General features: G+C 36.9%; 4 protein-coding genes across 4 annotated transcripts; 3 read left to right on the forward strand and 1 right to left on the reverse strand.

The window, feature by feature from the left end:
* Positions 1–184: 184 nt before the first annotated feature.
* Positions 185–3,618, forward strand: LOC110375747 (uncharacterized). The gene is made up of 3 exons (XM_049848281.2): positions 185–383; positions 931–1,108; positions 2,950–3,618. Exons 1-3 carry the CDS (start codon positions 302–304, stop codon positions 3,398–3,400), a joined length of 711 nt encoding a protein of 236 aa, XP_049704238.2. The 5' UTR covers positions 185–301; the 3' UTR covers positions 3,401–3,618.
* Positions 3,619–5,238: 1,620 nt separating this feature from the next.
* LOC126056176 (uncharacterized) lies at positions 5,239–8,065 on the forward strand. The gene is made up of 3 exons (XM_049848308.2): positions 5,239–5,450; positions 6,082–6,268; positions 6,845–8,065. Exons 1-3 carry the CDS (start codon positions 5,369–5,371, stop codon positions 6,996–6,998), a joined length of 423 nt encoding a protein of 140 aa, XP_049704265.2. The 5' UTR covers positions 5,239–5,368; the 3' UTR covers positions 6,999–8,065.
* A 586-nt stretch (positions 8,066–8,651) lies between these two features.
* Positions 8,652–12,575, reverse strand: LOC110375739 (PR domain zinc finger protein 5). Its single transcript, XM_064042951.1, has 5 exons — positions 12,379–12,575; positions 11,758–11,899; positions 11,115–11,237; positions 10,424–10,816; positions 8,652–9,765 (listed from the first exon to the last, which is right to left on the reverse strand). Exons 1-5 carry the CDS (start codon positions 12,505–12,507, stop codon positions 8,720–8,722), a joined length of 1,833 nt encoding a protein of 610 aa, XP_063899021.1. The 5' UTR covers positions 12,508–12,575; the 3' UTR covers positions 8,652–8,719.
* Positions 12,576–12,940: 365 nt separating this feature from the next.
* Positions 12,941–19,960, forward strand: LOC110375763 (zinc finger protein 555). The gene is made up of 8 exons (XM_064043032.1): positions 12,941–13,237; positions 13,914–14,061; positions 15,079–15,204; positions 15,736–15,948; positions 16,515–17,009; positions 17,572–17,780; positions 18,614–18,723; positions 19,302–19,960. The coding sequence occupies exons 1-8, from the start codon at positions 13,082–13,084 to the stop codon at positions 19,564–19,566; spliced, it is 1,722 nt and encodes a 573-aa protein (XP_063899102.1). The 5' UTR covers positions 12,941–13,081; the 3' UTR covers positions 19,567–19,960.
* Positions 19,961–20,333: the final 373 nt, after the last annotated feature.

Consider the following 20,333-nt stretch of genomic DNA (forward strand, 5'->3'; position numbering starts at 1 on the left):
CCGTCGTGTTCCGTCATAGGTCTTTTATGTACCAGGGCCGCGGTATCTCTTTCGAACAACCCGCAGAGATACATGTAGGTATGTATACTTAAAACCTTTCGAACTTATTTCCCACAAAATTTTCCCTTACCAACCATAGATTCCAAATCCAGAAATAAATGTCAATCAAATTGAGATTTCTGCCAAACGTGTTCGAGCGGTGTTTCCCATATTTCTGTAGTCGTTATTTTTTCAAAAATTGAAAGCTCAGAGCTTATACTTAAGTGGCTTATTAATTTCTAAGGTTATAGTTTAAGTTAAAATGGCTATTCCCGACCCTTCGCGATACGCGGTCTGCGGTGATCACCCTCGACTGAAGGAAGATAATATTTTTATAGATAAAGGTATTTAAATATTTAACTTATAACAACGTCTACCGAGCCTTTTCCCAACTATGTTGCGGTCGGCTTCCAGTCTCACCGGATGCAGCTGAGTACTAGTGTGCCACAAGGAGCTATTGCCTATCTGACCATAACCCAGTTCCCAACCAACCCAGTATATACTTACTGGCTTCTGACTACCCATAACAACTGCCAAGGATGTTCAATGACAACCGGGACCTACAGTTTAACGTGCCATCCGAAACACAGTCATTGGTGTCCAAGATACGCTTAAAAAGTAGCGTGATAAAATGCTGGTGTTCGGGGAACGAGGAATGTTACTGTTTTCGGCCCTCGCCCAGCAGGGCCAAGGCCTGCCGTAGCTGCGGGATTGTTCGCGCGAGTTACCGCGGCCCTGGTACATACGCGGCCTACGACGGAACACGACGGTGTTTAGTCAGTAAGAGTCTGACACTCCCTCACCGCGCGATTTTTGACGTCGTTAAAAAAAGGTATATTGCTGAAGCCTTTTTAAATTTACTTTCTAAAAACCTTGTTTTTTTCTTTCCAGCCTTAGATAAGATGATATTAGACGAGACGAGAATTCTGCCTCTGTTCGAAACACGATACCATCACTACAGAGAAAAGAGATCTGTTTCTTTAGTTCAGAACGAGTTCTTGGAATGTCGCTGGAGTGAGTTTATGAAGACTTGTCACCAGAAGACCATGTTTCGATTTCCTACTGTTGAGTTCGTATCTATTTACTAGTCTATAACTACCTACCTATACCTACTAATCTATACTAATATTATAAAGCTGAAGAGTTTGTTTGTTTGAATGCGCTAATCTCAGGATTTGAACAATTTGAACAATTCTTTCAGTGTTAGATAGCCCATTTATCGAGGAAGGCTATAGGCTACTTTTTTCCGGGTTCGTGCAGAGGTTCCCACGGGATGCGGGTGAAACCGCTGGCAGAAGCTAGTCTATAACTATACCTACTAATATTTTCTATAGGTACCTACTAATAGGTAGGTATTATAAAGCTGAAGAGTTTGTTTTGTTTGTTTAATCACGCTGAGCTCAAAAACTATTGGTCCGATTAGGTAGGTACTCCGATTTTAAAAATTCTTTCACTGTTGGAAAGCTGTAGGTACCTAGGTACTCTTCCCGAATAAAAAATTATATATTGAAAAACTGCGGGAAAACGGCTAGTTCATATAATAATCAAAATAACACAGTAAAATGTACAAAAATCTGTGACTTCATAAGTAGATTGCGTTTTCATATACCTAGATTGCATAGAAACTGTTTTTGACAGTTCAATAAAAGTACGGTAGACTGCACATCAGTGGTAACTGTTATGCACCTTAACTCAATAGTAATAAGTACGATTTTCCTATAAAACTGTTACCACTGACTTGAAGTTGACTGTACATAATGAATTTGATTCGTTGGAAATTACCGCATCGACTCACTTTCAGAGGCGGCATAAGTTTAGAGCACATCCAAACTAATGCCGCCGCTACTGATCATAAGGAAATGTCAACCTTATGTTCTTATAATTAAGGTTCGTTTTGTTCCACAATTCGATTGCTTGTTGCAAAACTCTTTCTTACGTCTCTTTCTTACGTATAAATATATAGGTACTATCTATCTCTTTCATTTTGTGCATGACGTCATTGACGTGTCATTTGTTTCGATTTAAAAAATCGAACGTGAAGATGTTAAACTCTATCTGTCTCTTTCTTACTTATGAAAATTTTGTCACTATCTATCCCTTTCATTTCGTGCATGACGTCATTGGCATGTCATTTGTTTTTGGAATAAAAGTAATGTTCTGCAAAATTCTATGTCTCTTTCCTACTTATGAATCTAAGGTACTATCTATCTCTTTCATTTCGTGCATGACGTCATTGGCATGTCATTTGTTTTTGGAATAAAAGTAATGTTCTGCAAAATTCTATGTCTCTTTCCTACTTATGAATCTAAGGTACTATCTATCTCTTTCATTTTGTGCGTGACGTCATTGGCGTGTCATTTGTTTTTTTTTTCAACTGCTTGTTTCTCTTTCCTATTTATTATGCTATCTCTTTCAAATGCTCAATCGAGGACATTAAATTTTAAATTACACACGCGTATTTACAGAGTGTACATAGCCAAAACGCATCCATAGGAAACTGCCCGCTGATATTTTGTAATGCTGTTTTTTAATTTGTGATTTCAAAGTATACACGAATTTTGCGTACTGCTCGCGTATAATTCGTAGCTTAGACGTGCACATGCATCTTTCCAAGTCTTTGTTTTTTGTTTGTATCCTAAAGTGACTCTTAAGAATTTGAAAAATTCTTTCACTTTTTCGAAGCTGCATTATAGTGTACGCCAGTACCTAACATAGATAGGCTACCTATATTTTAAACGAGTACGGGCAGTAGTAGTTCCCCCGGGACGCGACGCGGGAGAAACAGCTAATAGTAGTTATAATAAAGAGGAATAATTATACTGTTGTTTGTTTGTAAAGGTACTTATATTAAAACGCCAGTCTTTCGCTGTAGTTCAAACTGGTTTTTTAAACTAATTCAATTTCTTCCAGCGATCTTCACTTCTCGAACTATTCAATAAGGTACCTCCCTAAAGAATCGATACGCAATCGAGTCGACAACCGATTACGATTGCGAATGGGCCCCGGAGTCGATAAGTACGGTCAGATACCAGTACCAGATGACGTGAATGTACGCAAGACGGTGAACCCCAAAACTACTGAAGCGAAGAAAGCCAGAAATGACGCGAAGAAAGCAAAAAATGACGCGAAGAAAGATAAAAATGAAACGAAGAAAGATAAAAATGACGCGAAGAAAGATAAAAATGACGCGAAGAAAGATAGAAATGAAACGAAGAAAGAAAAAAATGAAACGAAGAAAGATAAAAATATTGATATGAAGACAAATAAAAATGAGACGAAGAAAGGCAAAAAGACTGAAAAAGCTGAAAATAAAATCACGACTAGTGAGAAGAAAAATGAGTCTGAGATAACGCTGAAATGATGAACTCGTGTTTTTTGTTTATCTCTCACAAATAAATTGAATTTTGTGTTACGTCACTTTTGGGTAAAAATGTTACAAAACCATGACGGCCCCAACTTTCTAAGTAAACCTTTTTTTTGTTAAAATATAAAAAAAAACGTGTTCAGAATAATTTGATGATCTGAAATGCGGACTAATTATAGCCACTATTTTTTAAGAAATAATGTTTAAGTTTAACCGCGGAGGTTCGTTAGGTATTGATAAAAATAAAATAAGTATTATGAAAATTCGAAGTTTTTTATTTGTATCCAGTTAGATAGCCCTTTTAACGAGAACTAGCTTCCGCCAGCGGCTTCGCCCGCGTGGTGTGTTGATATAAAATAGCCTATGTGTTAATCCAGGGTATCACCTATCTACATACCAAATTTCAATATAATCGGTCCAGCCGTTTTTGCGTGATTGAATAACAAACATACATCCATACATTCCCACAAACTTTCAGATTTATAATATAATAGTAGGATATATAAGTAGGATGCAAGTTGATAAGATAATGTAAGTCTATGTAGGCTGATAATAATTCTATTCAGTCCTTCATGAACAAGAACAATCATGTTACGAAGTCCTCCGATTCGCGATTAAATCAAAAATAAAAGTAGAACATAGATTTTCATGTTCTTTTCATCAGAGTGATAAGGAAAGCTTACATATAGGTTCACCCTAAGAGGCAGCCAGATCAGCCGCAACTAAGGCATCGTTCAGACCAAACGTATTGTCGGCCGCTGACTGTGAGCGCGCGTTACGCAGTTTATTGCTTTTCCATATATATTGAAATTGTCGTTCACACCGAACCGACTATACGCTGTTACGTCGTCTGTTGTAGCTGACTCTCAGTGGCCGATTATTTTTCTACGCGACTATGCACGGCGGACGCGGATTGGCTACGCGGACGCAGTTGCCGAATAGCGCCGCTCCGCCGCCTACGCACCGCCGCACCTCGGTACAGCACGTCGATAATTAGTGTCCCTTTTATATAAACTTAAACGTAGGTATTAAAGATAGTAACTCATCGAATGTTTTACTGTCATACGAAAATATTTCTTGAACTTATTTGGATAAAGTCTATATTCGAAATATAAAGTATGAAATTGACCAAGAAAACATCTCTTCTTTAAGGGATGTACCCACAATCTCTTCTTTTTATTATTTTCGTCTTCCTCTAGAGCTTCGCAAATGGCAAATATCTGAATGCGCATCATTTAATTGAAATATCAGTAAAACGTCTGATTTGAAAAAAATAAATTACGCTAGTTTTATCGTTTATAAAATACTACGAGCAACTTCAAATACTGAGCCCTTTTATGTGTAGAATAGTCAGCCGCTCAGCGTACGCGTTTAGTGTGAACCTACAAGAGCCTATTCTTTTGTTCACACATGTAGCGCATCGTACGCTATAGCCTATTGTCGGCTTGGTGAGTACGCGTACTGCAGATTGAGTCGACGTTCACACTGGGGCAGACAGTGAGTATACTCACAGTCAGCGGCGGACAATACGTTTGGTGTGAACAATCCCTAACACTCCCTCACCGCTGCAAACCCACAGCAAAAAAAAAGATCAGCCGCAACTGGGGCGGTAAAATATACTTCATCATCAGCCTATCGTAGTCCACTGCTGGACATAGGCCTCTCCAAGTGCACGCCACTGAGATCGATTTTCGGCTTCTCGCATCCAGCTCCTACCAGCCGTCTTGCGCAAGTCATCACTCCACCGTGCCTGAGGACGAAATATACTTATGAATTATAAACTCTTTTCTATATTGCAACAACAACACTCTTCTATCAATGCTTCTATGCTTCCTCTCAGAAAAAATCAAAACGTCATTTTTACAACGAAGTGGTTTTATACTGTTTGCTGTTATTTACAATTTTTCTTTATTTTTTAATCATTTGTTGTTTTATTTTTGGAAATATATTGAACGAGACGGAATTATGGAGATTTCACGAAGTGCTGCTAACTTTCCAGAATGTGAAATATATAAAAAGAAGAAAGTTGAAATAGAAGTTAACCAAGGTATGTAGGATGCACGTCTAAAATACATTTTCCAGTGGGATCCACCAGGGCCAGAGCCTGCCGGTGCTGCGGGATTGTTCGCGCGAGTTACCGCGGCCCTGGTACATAAAGGGATTAAGAAGGAACATGATGGGTTTTAGTCAGTAAGTCTGACACTCGCTCACGGTGCTCCCACAGCGGCTTCCTGTCTACAAGTGTTTACAAGGAGACTGCCTATCTGACCTCCTCAAGCCAGTTACCCGGGCAACACAATACCCCTAGACTGGTGCCAGACTTATGGCTTTTGACTACCCGTAACGACTGCAAAGGATGTTCAAAGACTCCCGGGGCATACAGTATAACGTGTTCTCCAAAACACTAAATTGTCCAATATTTATTATAACAAACACTAAAACTTAAACATTTGGAAGATGTCACTATAATAAGAAATGATCTATAGAAGGAGGCGCATCCGATGTCACTAGTTTCAAGTCTGTTGGTGGGTGGGGTCGTTTTTAGTCATTGTCTCTTACAAAACTCTTCTTTCTTTCTTGTAAGTATCTCTCAAGAGAGGTTAGTTCTTTAACCACTAGGCCACCACGTTTATAGTAGGTACCTACGTTCTTCATCGTTCTCAACGTTATGTTTGCAGAACAGGCCCTAGAAATGTTCCAAGGCCTAGACGCGGTATGCCCGCTGTTTGAGGAGAAAGTGCACAACTACAAGCTGATGAAACACGTGTCTTTGTGCACTAACGATCTGCTGCGGTGCCGGTGGAAGTCCATGGTTCGGAATATTGAGGGATGGAAGAAGCAGCCTTACCAGTTCTTACATCTCAAGTATGTACTTATTTAAAGCTGGGTTTTAACGTGGTTTTATCAGATATTTAAATTGCAGATGCGTCTTGCTTAAGAATTTAGAATTTTAGATAAAGCAGGGCCCCCATTCTCCTAATTTTACTTAAGCAACATACGATTCTCGTTCGACTGCGATCCAATCCCGACTCGATTACGATTGAAACGTATGTGGCATTCCGCTATTTTTTCTTTGAAATAAACGTTTTTATCCTTTTCTGTCATTCAATAATGAATCATTTTGTCTGCAAATGCAAAATGCAAAATGCAAATGATTTACGATTGCAATAGATTGTAGAGCAAACTACCGTATAGACCAAAATGGCAGAACAATCGAATGTCGTTGGTCTTTCTTATATTAGTAGCACAATGCCTGATATGGTTAAAACGATCATATTACGATTCGATTTCTATTCGATTTTGACATTATTAACTTAGGAGAATCGGGCCCCTGGTTTACAAAGTGCTTCAGAAGGACCAAGACTGAGACACCCTCTCTTTTCTCTCCTCTCTCTTCTCCTATGAGGCCTAACCACATTCTTAGAAAGATCTTTCTTTCAGCGATTTCCACTTCAACAACTACGCAGTCCAGTACATCCCGGCCGAGACGGTTGCGAACTGGCCGACGTACAGGGTCCACTTGAAGTGCGGTCCCGGAGTCGATGCCTACGGACAAATACCTATACCTAGTGATCTGAAGACTTATCGTGCTTAGGTTAGGTTAGCTTTTGTTTTAGGGTGCATCTACACGGTGCATGTAGTCGGAGCAAGTTAACATGCGCAAGTGACAAGAGCACGCGGGTGGGTATATTGCTCTGGTACATGCGCGAGTCGCTGGACCCGCACGTTTATAAAATGCATGTAACCTGCGCATGTGCCTCAACATGCGCAAGCTACTTGCACCGTGTAGATGCAGCCTTATTTGTATTCCGTCTGTCTGTATAAAAGCTGTCACAGACTTCAGGCCTTGATTCTGCTAATAATATAAAACGAGTGATCTGAAGACCTTTCGTGTTCAAGATGGTAGTTTAGCTTTTGTTTTATTTGATTTCTGGTGGAAGCTGTTTCAAACGCCATGTAGATCTATACTCCATTTGCAATCTTGATCCTTACGACTTTTTATTCAAAAAGTCAGTTCAAAAATAAAATGCGGGTTTTTCAATTTTGATGAATTGAACAATATTTTAAATATGTAATTGAATAATTATTTTAAGCAGTAGTTTCTTTGTTCAATAGGTATGTATTTGAGTAAAGTCCTATCAAGATTATTAGGCGCCTACTCGAATGGAGCATTACGGTGCATCCATCACAACGGCTTTGGAAACTCAGTAGAATAAGAAATTCGTGAAAAACCGGGGCACATGGTAACAGCTACTATGTAGTAACTGAGCTACATATAAAAAGCTGAGTACTTATATAAAAATATTGCATATAGGTAAGCATATCAAATACTAAAGCTATGAAATAAAAACGCGTGATACTCTTTCAAAATAACATTTAAATCAATTATTTAACTATTCTCTGATATGATTGATTTTGAAAATATACAGAAAGCAGTAGGCAGAACGCCTTTTTATTTCATACAGGGACCTACTAGTGCCCCGCTCCCAGTTTTAAGCCTGCTACATTTCATAAATAGTGAAAGATGTTTTTTGTAACCGATTGTATGGTCACAGTCGTCATAGTAGGCACGGCGGCAACGCGAAACCGGTTTACTGACGCGAGCGCTGCGCCAAGCGCGTAAGAATAGCTAGTACCCATATTTAGCTGATTTTAGGGCGGTTTTTTTTTACTGATGATGCAAATATGTTCTGTTAATGATTCTGGCCCATCAGTTTTTTTTTGAGCACTGTTTAAAATTCATTCCTGTATTATGTACCTTCCTTTTGATATACTGCATTATTAAGATTTTCTAAGCGAACAGACGTCAAGCAGCGACAATATTATTCTTGCAAGTGTTAAATAAATTAATTCTTTTAATTGAATTAGATACTATATCAACATTGAAATAAGAACCACATTTGAAAGATAAAAAAAATTGTGATTCGTTTGTTACAGCCGATATTTGGTAAATACATATTTATTTTTCTACTTACATTTTATATTTTAAATTAATCTTTATAATTTTGATTACATGAAAACAATTTATTTTATTAATGATCGTCTATTTTACTATAGAATTTATTCTTATACAACTATTAAATGTTTTTAGTTTAAGAGTGATTTCAAACTAGCGGATTATCCGGTCCTCGTCAACAGTACCATTTTTGTTGGCGCCCAACTGGGCCCGGCTCTTGAAACGTCCTATCTTCTATAAAATTGTTAAAGGTTGGTAAAATAAAAGCTTGTATTAAATTAACCAGTTTTTTATTTCTTAAATCAATAATTTTACATTACCTTTATCTAATAATAATTAACAATGTTGCAACTTTCATCTTAAGTTTCTACATCACTCTTTGTTTTACCAGTTTCTTTCTCAAACACATGGCCATGTTGCCTCTTCAAGTGGCGTCGCCAAGAATCTTTCGACTTGAACTTAGCATCACAGTAACTACAACAGAACGAGCGCAAATCTTCATGCGTCCTCTCATGTCTATGCTGATCGCATTTAGTAAAAAACCGCATACCACATTTCGTACAAGGATAATTCCTTTCTTTTATATGAACGGAACGGACATGCAATTTCAAATTTATCGACGACCAAAACGTTTTTTCACACAAGGAACAACTAAACGACTCTCTTTGCAAACCATGTTCTTTAATTTTATGCGCTCTCACTAAATAGGAGTAACGAAACGTTTTGCTACACAAATTGCAATAGCTTTTCAAATTTCTAACGCCATGCGCTTGACGTAAATGCTTCGTTCTTGCCGCGCTTGTCAAAAAAATGGCGGGACATTGCGAACATTTTTTCTCTCTGTGCTGCGAGTGAACGTGGGAAGATAAACTCTGACGATTAATGTATGAAAGTCCACATATTTCGCAAACGTTGTTAGTGTATTCATAATGAGTATTCATGTGAATTGATAATCTTAAATACGTATTGAATTTTGTATCGCAAAGCGCACATTTGAATCCGTCATGCAACTTATATGGCACTAAGTAATGATCTTTGCCCTGGAACGCGATCTTATGTTGCATTTTTAAATGGTCCATTAATTTCGACAAATCTTCGCATTTTTCGGAGCACATATTACATTTTAAGTCTGATATTTCGGCATTTTTGCAAGAGAAGCCTTTTAATCTATTTACTAGGCTCTTCATTTTTGTGCTAGCGTGGGTCAATGAATGTTCTTTCAAATGACCTAAGTCAGTGAATCTCATATTACAATGTTGGCAACCGAATTTATTTTGAAACGATTTAAAAAGGCAGAGATTCGAGTTTTGTATTAGTTTCAATGTATTCTGGCGTTTGTAACGCAAACGCAAGTCCGACTGGGATATTTCTTTTTTGTTTTCAACCATCTTCTTTTTTCTCTTCGCTGTAAAAAACAATACTTATAAAATGGTAACACAGATTTCTAAATTATCTTATCATCATGGCAACACTAGTTTTTTTTTTTACTACGCCAAAAATCATCACATGACCCTTCTCGCTGTGGGTTAGCAGCGGTGAGAGAGTGTCAGACTTACTGACTGAAAACGGTCGTGTTCCGTCGTAGGCCTTTTATGTACCAGGGCCGCGGTAAATCTTTCGAACAATCCCGCAGCCCCAACACTAGAAAATCTTAAGTACAGACGCCAGCAGGTGAATGTACCCTGTCAAAATTTTATCAACCGAACAATAACGTTCTACTTCCACAAGGTTGAAACTCTATTGAAGAAATTTGACCTGCCTGTATATACAAAGTACCTTCTTCTTTTAAAAAGTAATACTCATTATTATGCTACTATCTGTAAAATCTCAATCAAAATTGAACCTTATACAGATTAGTACCTTGATGGTGATTGTTCGCGCGTTACCGCGGCGCTGATACATAAAGGGCTTAAGAAGGAACATGATGAGTTTTAGTCAGTAAGAGTCTGGCACTCCCTCACGCTGCACCCACAGCGAGAGGGATCATTTGATGATTCCTCCCTAAAAAAAACTACCTTGATGGGCTGGCTATCTTTCATTAAAAAAGTAACTTTAAAAATTACCTGTATCATCTATATTCTTGAGATTTCTCTTCCTCTTTTTACTTTTAGAGGATTCACCAATATCTAAGTCTTCATCAATACAAGAACTTAAAGGTTTTTCATATAAACCTACATTTTCTTCTTGACAATCAGTATTTTCAAAATCAGAGGTCCCATCACTATTTTCTATTTGGTCTTTTGAAGTATTAATACTTTCTTGTAAATTAATATTACTTGTATTTTCGTCAATAGTGTTATTAGAGTTTAAGGAATAATTTGTATCAAGTAAAGGGTATTTTTGATTCATTGGTTGTTCAAATTCATTTTTGCATTTTTCTTTGAATAATGAGTATGTTTTTGAGTCTATTGACGCTTTTTGCCTGTTAGATTCCAGTTGGATGACGAAGCATTTTCCTGAAATGAAACAAATAAAATATTATTTTTTGTTTATTTCTATCCTAAAGGCTCCGAAACTACTGAACTGATTTGAAAAATTCTTTCACTGTTTGGTTGCAATACTATCCAGAGTAATCCTCTAAAAAAAGTCCTGTTTAAAAAAAAACTATACATCTATTAAAATGTTTCCTCCTATTTATATTAGTTTTGAAGTATACTATATATATCCTGAGAGATGTTGGTTTTTGATAAGACTACAGAGTAACAATTTAATTTATAATTTTCAGAATAAAAAAAAAGAAACTGATAGCTTTACCTTTCTGTGAGGCATCAGAAGTAAAATTTTCCCATTTTATATCATTTTCATTAAAAGAATAATCTATTTCATTGACAAATTCATCAAAATTATCCGCTTCTTCAATTGCATTGATGTTAGTGCCTAGAACAAAGTACATATATTTAAATTATATTATCAATTTGTGTATACTGTTTGCTGATTTTGACTTTTGAACATCTTTGGCAGTTGTTATGGGTAGTTAGAAGCCAGTAAGTCTGACAACTAGTCTTACCAAATGGGTATTGGGTTACCCTGGTAACTGGATTGAGGACATACATACAATTTCTGTCTTTGAGTATTTCTGTGTAGAAGTTAATGAGTACCACTGAGGACCAGGATTTGATTTTTTGAAACAAGGAAATTTTTTTGAAAAAAGGATATGCATTGCCATCCAGCGTGGCAATGCAGCCAGCCTTTTGGGCACGATCCCCGCTGACAGCGATGCGGATGAATATTTTGATACTTAGTTTTAATATTTCCCTATAATAAGATCATTAGTAATAAAGTAGAAATTTATTTCCTTTTGATAAAAAAAAAACTAATCTTATACATTTTTATTTTTTGAAACATAATCATTCAATTGAGATAATATATCAATCAACAATATATATCTCATCAATACCTTTGCCATTAGTTTCCAAGTGAACGCTGTTCCTGAGCATCTCCTGTACTTCTAGAACCTTCTGCTTGTAAGCTGCTGCATCCCGAAGCTTGGAGACACACTCTTCACAAATTAGACTCCTTTGTTCCTCATCAATTGCTATCTGTAATGGAATTAACTATTTTAATGTTGGGAAAAAAAACCAGTGTGTATGACGATATGAAATGGCTGAACTAAAATCAAGTAATTTGATCTAAAAATATATTTCATTCGTTATGCCATAGGTAGTCAAAATTTTGAATCTAACCAGTCTAACTAAGACCTGCTTATGTTTTTGGTGGACTAGGACCTAACGGTTGTTATATTTCTCAGTGAGGGAGGTTTGTGAATGTCATATAACCAGGTGCTTTATGTTATATGCTGATATTCAGCCTTTTCTAGTGAGGAAGCCTATTATATAGCTGGATAAATTAAGATATAACTGGAACTTTCAGTACTAATTTAATTATTTAATAGAAAAGAAAAATTGATATATTTTTTAAAGAAGGCTTTGCTAGGTACTTTAATGAATGTGGCTGTACACATAGTACAGAGCATTACTTTATTTATCTTTCTAATGAAAAGCAATAAACTTATACTCACATTGATGTTAAAAATATTCAACAACATTTGGCAGTAATTTTCTGTGACTTGCCCAAAATAATAGTCATTAGCCATGTCTTTATAGCAGTCTTCTGATAAACAACATCGGCAAAAATATTTCTCGTTCATGATTTTAGAACAATTTAATAATTTCAATTTATTTCACAAAACGATAAAATATTTTGGAGATTTGTTTATTTTCTTTCTAAACATAGCGCTGCGTTCCAGTTTCCGCCTTGCAACTTAATGCATGAAAACGAGACAAACTATGGTAATTTTTGTAAGTGCAACAGAGAAGACGAAAAAGGTGGTTGTCAAACTGACGTTTACGTTTAGATACTGCTTCAACTCTCATCTCTCGTTTTTACGGGCTTCGACTGAACTATAGTAATTTCACATTTGAATAAAAATATCGTCAAGTTCTCAGTTTATGTAATGCAAAGTTTTCATGTGAAGACAAACTCACGCGAAGTTTATGGGCTTTGTTGAAAGGCAGAACACGTTTAGTTTCATCGTTAATGATATTGACATTTTGGCATCTTTCCTAATCTGACATTGTTGTTATACTGTGTTTGTCGATTTTTGTTTTTTTTGCTAAATAATATAATACAATTAGTTAAATTCTATACTAAAATACCTTTTCTAATGTAAAGATAAGGAATATAATTAGGTTTAAGTCTAAATATAAGAGAAATACAACAAAATGACGACGAAAAAGCCAAAAGGTCCAACATTTGATGGTGGTTTGTGTCGATGCTGTGGTAATATGAAAAAATGCCGCGTTTTGAACATAGAATACGAGAGTTTTGGTGAAAAAGAAGTCTATTCGGATATGATCATGGATTGTTTCAGTTTACTGGTAAGATATTTCCAATAGTTCCATGTAATAGATTGGATTTTCTAGTTGACCAAATGTCCTGCATACCCAGGCAACTACAATATTATGCCCTTCTGGTTCTGAGTGTTCGCCACCAATATTTTGCCAAATCGGTTTAGCCGTACCCGAGTTAGAATTCCCAACAGTGATTTATTTCGGAGTCTTTAGAGTACAAAGAAACAAAACTTTGCTCCTAAGACAACCCACTGACTAAAAGCTCTTCTGACGTTTTACCTTGGTACAAGATGTAGTTTCCCACAGGCTACAAGTATAACCTTGGGAAAACATGGTACCTCAATCTTCATCTTCCGAGCCTTTTTCCCAATCATGTTGGGGTCGGCTTCCAGTGTAACTGGATTCAGCTGAGTACCAAGAAGCGACTGCCTATCTGACCTCCTAAACCCAGTTACCCGGGCAACCCGATACCCCTTGGTTAGACTGGTGTCAGACTCACTGGCTTCTGACTACCCGTAACAACTGCTAAGGATATTCAATGACAGCCGGGACCTACAGTTTAACATGCCATCCGAAACACAGTCATTGGTGTCTAAGAAACACAGTCAATGGTGTCTAAGAAACACAGTCAATGGTGTCTAAGAAACACAGTCAATGGTGTCTAAGTCATGGTACCTCAATCTTATCAATATTTTCCTTCCAGCTATCCCACCTAGACGGAGTGCCCTCCGAGCGTCTGATCTGTGCCACATGTGTAAACAGGATCCGTGATGCACTCAGCTTCAGGAGACAGGTGCTGAGATGCGAGGAGGCGTTCCTGCAGATGAAGATATATGATGCTAAGGCTGATGGTTTGTTCATTCTGAAGTACTTTTTTTGGAAATTTAATTAAATAAGCTGCTCAAAAAACAGTAGTGACCCACCATTTTAATGAGGAACGAACACCTGACAGAATGGGTGAAATATGTTTTTATTTTTTTTTACCTATATTCCTATCGAAACCAAGCAATTGCGTGCGGCGAATTCGTCGAATCGTCTGAATCAGGAAGAATCAAACATCATCATCCTCCGAGCCTTTTCCCAATCACGTTGGGGTCGGCTTCCAGTCTAACCGGATTCAGCTGAGTACCAGTGCTTTACAAGAAGCGACTGCCTATCTGACCTCCTCAACCCAGTAACCCGGGCAACCCGATACCCCTTGGTTAGACTGGTGTCAGACTTTCTGGCTTCTGACTACCCGTAACGACTGCCAAGGATGTTCACTGACAGCCGGGACCTACAGTTTAACGTGCCATCCGAAACACAGTCAATGGTGTCTAAGATATACTTAGAAAGTACATACAAACTTAGAAAAGTTGCATTGGTACTTGCCTGACCTGGGATCGATCCCGCGCCCTCATACTTGAGGTTGGTTCTTTACCCACTAGGCCACCACGACTTATATTCAGGAAGAATCAAACATATGACATGCATATGTTTCTCCTAACAGACCGCATTCACCATTAACATGCTTTCAAAAACACGGAGGACTCACAAAATCCACGGATTAACCATACCAAGCATTGCTTGACCTTATTATCATTAAACCTGTGGGGCTATTAATTAGCCAGGAGCACATATCACTACATAGTATAAAACAAAGTCGCCTTCTCTGTCCCTATATCCCTATGTATGCTTAAATCTTTAGAACCACGCAACTGATTTTGATGAGGTTTTTTTAATAGATAGAGCGATTGAAGAGGAAGGTTTATGTCAGCCTTGCACCTTTACAAAGGCGGGGTGGGTTATATCAGTAATCAGGATTGTGCCCGTCCGAAGCTGGGGCGGGTCGCTAGTGACTAATAATAATTTCAAACATTACATTACAGACTCAAAACCAGGCAGTCCGTGGCTACCCAAACTGGATGTAGACGTGGTGGTGAAAGCCGAGCCTGTGGCCACGGATCCGCGCAGTGATGACGAGCACTGTGCTGATGCGCTAGCTGATGCACCCGGTAAGAGAACTAACTATTTACTTGTTTTACTAGCTTCTGATTGTGGTTTTACCCGCGTTAAAAGGGGAATCATTCAGGCACATGAATAAACAGTAACGAAATGTTAGCTTCTTCAAAGATTCAATGAAATTCGGCCAGTATTTTTCACGTGATAGAGGTCTGAACTCAACTTGAGTTCAAGAATGTTCAAAACTTGGCTGCAAAAAAGCACTTTTTGAATGTCAGGAATTGACTAAGACAGCCCCCAAAACGCCCACCCTTCACCACTTCCTATGTGTTTTTTCTGGGAACAAGTAGCGCAACAAACTCCCCAGCAAAAACTAATTGCGTTTATAAAATCACTAGTTGTTTCCCGAGGCTTCATCCTCGCCACGTGGAAACTACTTCTCACACCCGGCTAAAATATAGTGATGTCACACAGCGAAAGTATAGCCTCCCTAAAGGGAAAAAAAATTTTTCGCTTTAGTAATAGACATTATTTTATTACTGTATGTTGTAAAAAAAACTTTTTATATTTTTTTTCCCTTTCAGACGACGACCTTAAACCGGACAAAATGGACGCCGACCCGGTTAACCCGGTTGACCCAGACGACCCGGATGACTTGCCCCTAACTCATCACATTACCAAGCCTGAACTCACACTGTCGAGTGAACTGATTGAGGAAAAAGAGTTATCACCACCACCGGTTAAAATGAGGAAAAGCCCCAAAAATAGGGTTGTTAAACCTATTGTTAATAGTAATAGTAAGTATTTAAAAATATGGTTTACAATATAATTTTATATTTTTTTGTAATGTAAGTCTAAAAATGTAAAGAATTTGTAATTATAAAATAAATGGATTTAGTAACGGCTGAATATTGAAACGCTACTTTATTTTAAAGATGGCTCAAACATCAACACTATGTATAAAGGAGAATCATTTTTTTGTTTGTTTGTACTATAATAGCTCTGAAACTACTGACCCCATTTAAACTTACTCAGGGATAGTGTAGCTCGCAAACAGTAAGAGAATTTTCAAATCGGTTCAGTAGTTTCGGAGCCTGTACTACACAGAAAATAATATTTCCTCTTTATTATAGATCTATAGATATAGATTAACAATGTTAATTTCCGAAAACATGTTGAACACAATATTTAAAAAAAACCGTCTTCAAAAAAATACATCTACCTAAAAGTTTCTAAGTTCGACAAATACTATGCTGAAAACCGCATCAAAAGGTCTTCAGCCCAACGCGATGTTAACGCATAAACATAACGTACCTCCTTTTTTAAGTCGGTTAAATACATACTTACTTCTTTTCATTTCCAGAAATACCAATGTCAAAAATGCAACAACTAATGCGCGAGAGAGACACAACATACATGATGGAAACGAACATTCTAACAATAGTAGAATACTCATACGTCTGTCCTTTCAAATGTAGACATAACCATTTGTTATGCTACTACTGCGGTGAACTACACTCCGACCCTGCCTTACTAAGAAATCATACTATAGAGTTACACCACCCGAAGAAATTCAAAGTCACCGAGCACAAAAAAATGGTCAAAATTGATCTCACAAGAATTGATTGTAGACTCTGTGCTATAAAAATAGATAATTTGGAAGATTTTAAAAAGCATATTTCTAGCATACATAAAAAGAAGTATTATTTTAATCATAAGGATTCGGTTTTGCCGTTTAAGTTGACTCGGGATGAGTTGAAGTGTGCTATTTGTAATGTGTTGTTTCCTTACTTTCATGCGTTGAATAAACATATGAATGAGCATTTTAGTAATTATGTGTGTGAAACTTGTGGTTTGGGTAAGTTTATTAACTTTTCAATAATTTTGCGTAGTTTAGTAGGTCAAAAATAATATAAATACCACATTTTATTGGTAAACGACTTTTTCGTTTATCGCTTTGATGGAGAATTGATTTTATCACAAAAAAAATATGGTACCTACAATAGATTTTTTACTCAATAAATTCTACCATGAATTTTTGACAATATGGTGATTTTTTTTTAAGCCAAAAAATATATATTTCATTGTAAACCTTACTTGTACTGTCTGTCTATCTTTCGAATTTTCCCTCCAAGACTACAGAACCATTTGAAAGTAAATTAAAAATTGATAGTATAGAACCTGAAAAAGATCATAGACTTTTATCCAGGTACGGGAAGTAGGGTAGTCCTGTCGAGACGTGGAAATGCGAGGAACAGTTAGTAAGAAATAAATATAAAAGCTATATTACCAAGACTGTATCGAAATGGTTACCAGTTGAACTACAATTATTACAAACCTTTCACTTTCATTTGCCATTAAAATTATATCCTAATATAAAACCTTATCTAGTAATAACCTTTTTTTTCGAAAATTGCCAGGTTTCGTCGACAAAGGTCGTTTCATGATGCATCAACAACGCCACGAACAAGGCGACTACCCCTGTCCCGACTGCGGGAAAGTGTTCAAGGCGCAGTACAACAAGGAGCTACATGTGGACCGCGTGCACAGGAAGAAGGGAAGGGTCTACTGCCCCAAGTGTGATGTTAAGCTCATGTCTTACCCGCAGAAATTGAAGCATTTGGTCGAGGTGAGGGTATTTTAAGAAAAAAATATTGGTATGTCAGATTAAAGAAAAAAGCTTACGGCAATTTTGAGCAGCATTCCATTTTCCACCCAGCATTTTTCGTCACGAAATATTAAGAAATTAAATTAAAAAATGGTAATGAAATTATCAAAAGGTTGTCTGTAAGAGATCGCTTTTAGCGAAAAGACCGCCCATTGTGTCACCGACTTCAACACTTTATTGTTTTGTTCTTGTTGATTTTTAATTGGTGTGCATAATCTATATAAATAAAAATGAATTGTTGTTCGTTAGTCTGATTAAAACTCGAGAACCGCTGGGCCGATTGAGCTGATTTTGGTTTTAAAATGTTTCTAGAGGTCCAGGGAAGGTTTGAACGATACGAAGATCGCGGGATCAGCTAGTAAAGAATAAATCTATCTATCTATCTATTACGGTATTTTGAACGTCATGCTACATTTGTCACGGCATATAAAGTTTGCTTCCACGGCATACCTACTGAACTGATCTAAATGACATTTGGTAGTCAGAGTCTAAAAAAGAGCCTGGAAAAGGACATCAGCCACTCTTTATCCGGGTGCGACAAGTAGCACCCTCGGAACGCAGGCGAATCCACGAGGAACCGCTATATGTGTTTCTTTTGAGTAGGCACCTAACAAATGTTTATCTAAAAACTCTAAAATCAATGTAAATGCAATCACAACACGGTATTTTAAGCAATAATTTATTCGTTTAAAATGGTAAAGAATAATATCAATTTTGTTTATCTTTAGTTAAGTGCCTACTCAAACGTAGTATAATAGTTGTTATATAACATAATTATTATTATTTGTTATCAGGTACACGGTGAAGAGCCTCTAAGCTTCCCATGCACGATGTGTGAAAGGATATTCGACACTAGAAGAACTTTAACCATACATAGACGGAAAGACCATTTGAAAGATTTTAGGTAAAGTATTATAACCTTCCTACAAAAATTTAAACATCTGTTGAACACTTGTCTAAAAAATGTGACTGCAAAACGGACCTTATTTCAAGGTCATAATCTGTCATTTTTTTAGACAGGTGTTCAATAGACGTTTAAAAGTTTTTGTGGTACGACGGTTATTATTTATTTTTGTTTCTGTTCTAACTGCCCCGTTGGTCCCAGTAGTTGAACGCATCCGGGTTCGATTCCTGGGATGGTTTCAAATCGCTTGGTGGGTTTTAGAAACATTCTTAAAGAGAATGCTTCAACTGATTGGGTGAAAGTCGAAAATTTTAATCTATACTAATATTATAAAGCTGAAGAGTTTGTTTGACGCGCTAATCTCAGGAACTACTGGTCCGATTTGAAAATTTCTTTCATTGTTAGATAGCCCATTTATCGAGGAAGGCTATAGGCTATTTTTATCCCGGTACGGGAAGTAGTTCCCACGGGATGCGGGTGGAACCGCTGGCAGAAGCTAGTACATTATATTTTAAGCTAGTCCGTGACAAAACAAATTAACTTTATCGAATACTAATTTAAAATAACTTTTATTACAGATACGAATGCCAATGCTGCGGCCAAAAGTTTTTCACCCGGTTCGCTTTAAACAACCATATGCCTACCCACACGGGTGAAAGGAACTTCAAATGTAAAGTCTGTGAAAAAAGTTACCCCCGACTGAAAACCCTGAAAGACCATATGAGGATACACAGCAATGACAGAAGGTACCGTTGTCATGTGTGTGGACAGGCCTTTATACAGAACTGCAGTCTGAAAGGGCACGTGAAGAGCCAGCATCCGGAGTATCATGTTGGTATTTAGGTTAGAATGACAAAAGATAAGATAATTTGTCAGTCACTTTGTCAGACTATAAACAGTAGAGACGCTGTCAGTCATATAGTCAGTTTGTCAGTCATATAGTCAGTTTGTCAGACTATAGTCATTTTGTCAGACTATTTCCCTTTGTCAAATAGTCACTTCGTCACTCATATACTGTGTCAGTAAGAAAGACACTTTGTCAGTCACATAGTCACTTTGTCAGATAGACAGACAAACTGACAAATATATACCAACGTACTTTATGTATAAAAATTAGGACCATCTTTAAAATAATTATATAAAGGTTTATATAACAAATATTGCAAGAGATTGTGTTTTTGTAAATATAATAACTACATAAGCTACAATTTATTTGTATTAGTCAATAAGGAAAGTACATAGATGTTAATTAATAAGAATTATATTTATTGTTAATATAAATAAGTTCAATCATTATTTTAAAAAATAAAATAGTAAAGAATATTTCTTGTATAAAATATCAGTATTATTTATTTTGAAAATTCGACCTTTTTTCGGCGATTTTTATAAACCTTGTATGTAAATAATTGTTTTAATTGTAAATAATGGAAATAAAATTCGAATTTGAATTGTTTATGATTTTACTGTATTACTGAATACACGAATTTTAATTAAAAATGTTGTATTTTCTTTCACTGTCTTTATTGGTAGACAATGAATCTGACATGATGATGTCCTCCAAGCCGATTATCGGCTACGGCGGCTGTTCTCATATAAGGAGATCAGCCAAC

The sequence above is a fragment of the Helicoverpa armigera genome, chromosome 30, assembly GCF_030705265.1.
Source record: "Helicoverpa armigera isolate CAAS_96S chromosome 30, ASM3070526v1, whole genome shotgun sequence".
NCBI lineage: Eukaryota > Metazoa > Arthropoda > Insecta > Lepidoptera > Noctuidae > Helicoverpa > Helicoverpa armigera.